This window comes from Pteropus vampyrus, unplaced genomic scaffold (assembly GCF_000151845.1).
Source record: "Pteropus vampyrus isolate Shadow unplaced genomic scaffold, Pvam_2.0 Scaffold192, whole genome shotgun sequence".
NCBI lineage: Eukaryota > Metazoa > Chordata > Mammalia > Chiroptera > Pteropodidae > Pteropus > Pteropus vampyrus.
This window is the reverse complement of record NW_011888973.1, coordinates 1,272,948-1,278,784: the sequence shown is the minus strand read 5'-3', so window position 1 is coordinate 1,278,784 and position 5,837 is coordinate 1,272,948. Positions and strand designations below refer to the sequence as shown.

The following is a 5,837-nucleotide window of genomic DNA, read 5'->3' as shown; positions in this document are numbered from 1 at the left end:
GGCGAGGGAAACGTCTTACCTGTCGCCTTTGGAGGGCTGGGCGTGTGCAGGGGGAGCTGCAGGAAACAGATTCCCACGGACGAGGTTAAGCTGCATGGGCGGCCTGGGTGTGCCCTCAGCTGCCTGGGCCCAAGTCAGCAGCTGCTCCTGAAGACTGCCCCCTGCCCCAGGGACCTGCAGGCACCTTAGGAAGTAGACGAAGCAGCTAAGAAGCGCCCAGACCTTGGGGGAAGGGAAGGGACGCATTCGAGGCCCTGTCATTCTGGTTAAAGCGTCACTGGTGACTTTAATTATCCCTCGTCTCGATGCGGCCATCCTTTGAGTAGGCATCGTTCAGTTTCTTCCCCCCGCCCCTGCCTGGAAGGTCCTGAGCAGTGTCCTCCGTGTGGGTTCGTACACACAGGGCGTTTGCAGACAGTCATCCGACTGGTTTTTCTGAATTAAAATGATGTTTCTCTTTGCAGCTTCACCAGCGAGACACACGGCGTCAGTGACCCTCTCGCCCGCCGGGCGGTCTCCGTTGAAGGTACGGGCTCTTGTCCAGGCCGGGGCTGGAGGCTGGCCCCGAGTTCCTTTTCCCTTAAGACCCCTCCTCGGTCCATCAGTGAGGTGCTCTCATTTGCACGGACCAGGCGGAGAACATAAAGCAGGGGTAGGGGCGGAGGGGTAACCACACACACGAGGCTTGCCTTTGGGGGGCCTCCTCCGGGAATGCAGACCTTCGTTTTTCAGATTATTAGCTTCATTCTGCAAATGGCAGCAGAGAGAATGTACAGACGAGTTAGTATAAGCCCTGAATCAGGAAAGAAATATGGTCCCAGTCTATCTCCCAGGACACTTTCAGCCTGGTCTTTTAGTTTAAGGGACATTTTAAAAAACAAACAAAAAAACCCCACACATTAACAACATTATCAAGACCTACTAAACATCCTCCCCTGCCGTTTGCCTTTACCGTCAGACTCACCCATTTTGACTAAGCCAAACCCAACTTTTTCCCTTGTTCTGTGTTCTGCCAGGGCTTTTGTTTACATTAGCTACACACTCGATTATGAAAAGGCAGTAAAATGAACTTTAAAATTTCCAACGAACAAACCGGAAAGCCTTAAAGGCCAGATGTTTGTATTGCTGTGTAGACATGGGCTGTTTCACGTCTCTAAACATACAGGAATCCTAACGAAGGGAAAGAGGAGCATTTAGTCTCTGTCCAAGTTGAATCGGACTATCTGCAGGGATCGGTCCACACCGGCCTTGCTGTCCAGAGCTGCTGCACCGGAGGCCAGGTTGAGCTTGAAGGGAGGGCTGAGAGAAGGCTTTCGTACCTGAGTGATGGAGCGTCTACACGCTCCATGTCCTTTTTGTGGATGAGATATTTCGAGCTAACGTGAAAGAAAAAGACACATCAGCTTCGGCAAAAGCATAAGGGCAGGTCGTGACCCATCCAACGTAGTTACTAAGCGTAGAAATTGAGACTCCGAGAAACAAAATACAAGAAAAAGGAGAAAATCGCAAAAACGTGCGATCCCATTTGCACTGCCAGCATTTCCGATGGAGAGATTTGCTGGGGAGTGCAAATTACTTGCCAGCTTCGCTGTCCCTCTGCGGTGCAGCCGTCGGTCGTAAAGTATGTGTGACTGCATCCGCCCTCCCGCACAGACTGTCCACGGGCTGTGCAGTCCCCCACTGGTCCATCTACCTGTGCTCCCCATGGGTTTCCTACGTATTGCTGCAGAGTTAACACCTGCAGTTTTCAACTCGATCTTGCAGAGTAGCAGTCAGGCCATAGGAAGCCTTACCGACGGGCTCTGAGAAAGTACAAAGAAGGGATGAAATGTTTCAGTGTCTACCAGACAGTTCTGTTTAGGATGGCGCCTCTCTGTAGACGGGCCTAGAAGGCGGCTTTACAAATGGGGCTGGAAGAGACCGATGGAACCTTTGTGGTGTGACCCCTGGGTTACAGCAGAGGGCGCTCCGCTACCCCGTTACTAGCTTTGTCGAGATGAGAAGGCGGTTTGCCGCCGCCCTACCTAAGAGTTTTTCAGCAATTAAATGGCCGAGTTAACCGTGTGGGGAAGACTGAGCTTACCTGCCCTGTTTTGAACTTGGGGTCTGATTTTTGACAGAAACAGCAGTGAATTGGGATCTCTTCATTGGCCACGCTTAATTTTAGGCTCCTGCTAGATGATTTGTGTCTACTGGCCTTATATTGCTTAAAAAAAGAAAGAGGTCAGGATGAAGTCAGTCTAGGACTCCATTTTTCAAAGTCCGTTCCATAGAACGTTAGATTTATAGGCCATTAGGTGATGAACGACAACGACACGGTCTGCGGGCAAACGCGTTTAGAGAAACAGCGGACGGCCCCTCTCGGGACTCGCTGCTCTTAAGACGCCAGGGAGGGACGGACGCAGCATGGTCAGCGGGGGCCGCGCCAGACAGACAGCCTGCAGGACAGCGGCAGGCAGCAGACCCCGCTGGGCGGGGTACAGTGGGGGTCCCCGACCCCTCCAAGGAACAGCCTCTGCTCCGCTTCAAAAAAGCCAAGAGACAGAGCCGCTGTCGCAGGAAGGGCCCGTCCTCTATCATCGGCCAGCCCTTTTACGAACAGCCAGACATCCGGCCGAAACAGCAGAACTTACTTTCTTGCTGGTCTGGGGGTTACAAGTCCAAGGTCGAGGTGTCGCAGGCCCGGTTTCCCCCTGGCTGTCAGGGCCGCGTCTCCTGCGCCCCGGGGCGCCGTTTTCTGTGCGCGCTGGCTGCGCCGCTGGCGCCTGTGTCCCCAAATCTCCTCTGCCTCTGAGGCCACCAATCCCATGGGGTTAGGGCCCCCCCAGGGCCTCGTTTTGAGGCAGCCGGCTCTCCAAAGACCCGTCCCCAAATGCAGCAGGTGGGGGGCGCGGGGGCGGGGGCGGGGGGCCCGGAGCCGCGCGCCCGTCTCACGCCGCGTCCCCGCGCCCCGGCGCCCCTCGCCCCGCTTGCCGTTCGCAGGGCGGCGCGCAGCCCTTCGCCGCGTCCCCGGCGGAGCATCACTGCCCCGGGCCCGCGTCCGGCTCCCCGGCCCTGTCCGGCAGCTGCAGCAGCGGCATCTCCTCGCTCAGCCGGGGCAGCACGTCGGAGGTGTCGAGCTTAAAGAACGCGGGCAGCGAGCTGCCCGCGCAGTACGGGTGCCGGGCGGCGGGCCCGACGAGCCCAAGGACAGGGACGGCAGGCCCGCCGCCGCCCTACAGCGGGTACGAGCGCACGCTGCGGCGCCCGGCCCCGCCGCCGCACGGCCCCGCCGCGGCCGAGCCGCCCGCGCTGCCGCCCAAGCCCCCGGCCGCGCGGCCCGGCCACCTGGAGAACGGGACCCGGAGGACCGACCCCGGCCCGCGGCCTCGGCCCCTGCCTCGGAAGGTCTCCCAGCTGTGAGTCACTCCCGCGGTTACCTGCGGTGACTTCTCCGCCGTTTACAGGAGAACGCGAAGTATGAGGAGAAGACGGTTAGTGTAGGCACTTTAATAACTTAGATCTGTCTCGAAACGAGTGGAATGAAAACTTGCTTATTAATATGATGTTGCACAATAGTAGAAGTTACTGACCTAGAGCGCCAGATGTCCCATGAAGTATGGCTGCATTTCATTAAAGCGTTTTCTCATTTGAAAGTGGTAAACAGTGATAAAGACTTCTTTTGTATCTTTTTATGTTCGCTTTTTTTACATAGTTTAATGTTCAAACAGTTCGACAACGTCTTGTCGAACCATAGGACATGTGATAATGTTATATACTTTTTACTGAATACTTGATACTCCGAGAAAGCTTATTAAGTCGATGTATACAGCCTAACACATCGGTCCTTACTTTAGAAGACTTTTGGAAGTCCGGTGAGATTTCTGGCTCCTGCCACGAGCAGACTGACGGACGCAGGTCATCAGGGTGAAAAGGTAGAGCGGCCGCTGAGACCGCACGGAGGGGGTCGCAAGGACTCAGACTGGGAACCGTCTTGTTCTTAAATACGTCCTTAAGGTTGCTTTTGACAGACGACAGCTGTCTGCATTCTCAAAGCTACTTTGTGAGCCGGTTGGTGAACGCTTTAGTATGCCGCCGCCATGGTATCTACTGTATTTCTTTTCAAGGTGCAATTTACTTTCAGAGTAAAGATTAAGCAGAATTGGGCAGATTCAGTCAAAGACCCCAGGAGAAGTGTTTACTTGAATCTCGCGCTTCCTGACTTGACCGTTTCCTCTACCAAATTTGTCATTGACGAAGAGCAGACGTCCATGTATTAAACAGGCACAAATTAATGTGTTCCATTAACAAGAATTCAGGAATCAATGCAGGACAGTATTAAATCAATGGTGTAAATGAAGGGAAAAAAACCTTAGAGAAAATACATTAGCATGATTAAATGGCAGAAGGACTAGCGAAAGGCAAGGGCATTACCTTTCAACCCTGCACAAAATAAAGGATTCCCCACCAATCCCCATTCTTCCCAGGAGGATGGCTGTGGACGGCTGTAGCTTGAACATTGCAACACAGCGTCTTAGATCTAGAAGCGGATACAAATGGCACAGTGTAAGAATGTAACAAAAGCACCTTGTATGTAGTAATGTATTTTGTATCTTTGTTTTTTCTTTTACTGACTGTTTATAACACTCAATTGACGATAGATATGAACTGTATTTTAAATCATACCGTTAAATATTTTCCCTCTTTTGTTGGGAAGCTCATTTTAGTTTTGCCGTCTGTGTTTTTGCTGATAGCTTACCTGGAAGGCAGTGACCACTTTTTTATATTCCCTTAATGAAACCATTCAGCAGGTATACGCTGTTGAGGCTGGTTATAGAGGTTTTCTATAATAAATGTTCGAGTATTTTTGTACATAACTGGTTAATTTTAATAAGAGATACCATTATGTGTAAAAAAAAAAAAAAACCAGTAAAAATAAAAGCAAACAGTTGTTGACGCAGTATGATTGTTATAATTATGCCAAATACTTTATGTACGGAAAAAGAATATTTGTACATATGTGCTTTTAACAATAATTCTGCCATATTGACTTTACAATTTTGAATGTCAGAAAAATTAATATATGTTAAAATATTTATGTTTAGTGAAGGTATTCATAATTGAGAAGAGGAACATATAAATTTTAGCTTTGTATCTTGCAAGTTTTGCAGTTGGAAATTTCTTGAACTAGCTTTTGCTTTGATGATAACACTTTGTATTTGTAATCACACCCTTAAAAATATATATATATATATAGATGTATAGGAAGCTCCATATTTCTGTTGCTTTAAAGAAGTAAAACCTTCCATTTAAATAAGGCGACATGCATAAGATAACAAAGCTTCTTTGTTTTCCTCTGTAACTTAATAGATTTGTTGACTAGTGCTTGGGCACAGTATAAATCAGTGTTAATTGCTCTTGAAGCCATTTTTTTAAAAAAAATTTTTTGCAATGAACAGTTTATCACGTGCGTGTATTTCTGAAGCAGCTATATAGCAGAACATTTCAAGAGATTCTAGTAGCTCAGATGTTCATGTTGGTTGCTGCTGAATGGTAAATATTAAATAAAATTACCTGATTAATCTTGAGATTTCTGTCTTTATTCATGCCATCGGTACATCTTTACCCGGAACAGAAGCTGTGTAAATTTATTGGTTATATCATAGTGAAAACTTCAGACTTCTTCGCTGATAGATCCCGTTTTGTTGTTATGCTTTGGTTAATGCACTTCTCTACCTACGAAGCTTATTTATGCCATAAGAACAAATGTTGAAAAGGTAACGGGGTGGGTTAACATCAGTAGAAACAGCAACATTTACCTGGGTGGCCAACCATTAATCAGTCTAACCAGAATCAGT

At 49.2% G+C, this 5,837-nt stretch overlaps 1 protein-coding gene across 1 annotated transcript in view; it reads left to right on the top strand.

Annotated features, from left to right (window-relative positions):
- DOCK4 (dedicator of cytokinesis 4) overlaps positions 1 to 5,567 on the top strand; it is a 274,845-nt gene extending 269,278 nt beyond the window's left edge. The window contains exons 52-53 of the mRNA XM_023537457.1: positions 465 to 526; positions 2,983 to 5,567. Coding sequence (XP_023393225.1) covers positions 465 to 526; positions 2,983 to 3,402 — 482 coding nt within the window. The 3' untranslated portion in view covers positions 3,403 to 5,567. The remainder of the gene's footprint in view (positions 1 to 464; positions 527 to 2,982) is intronic.
- Positions 5,568 to 5,837: the final 270 nt, after the last annotated feature.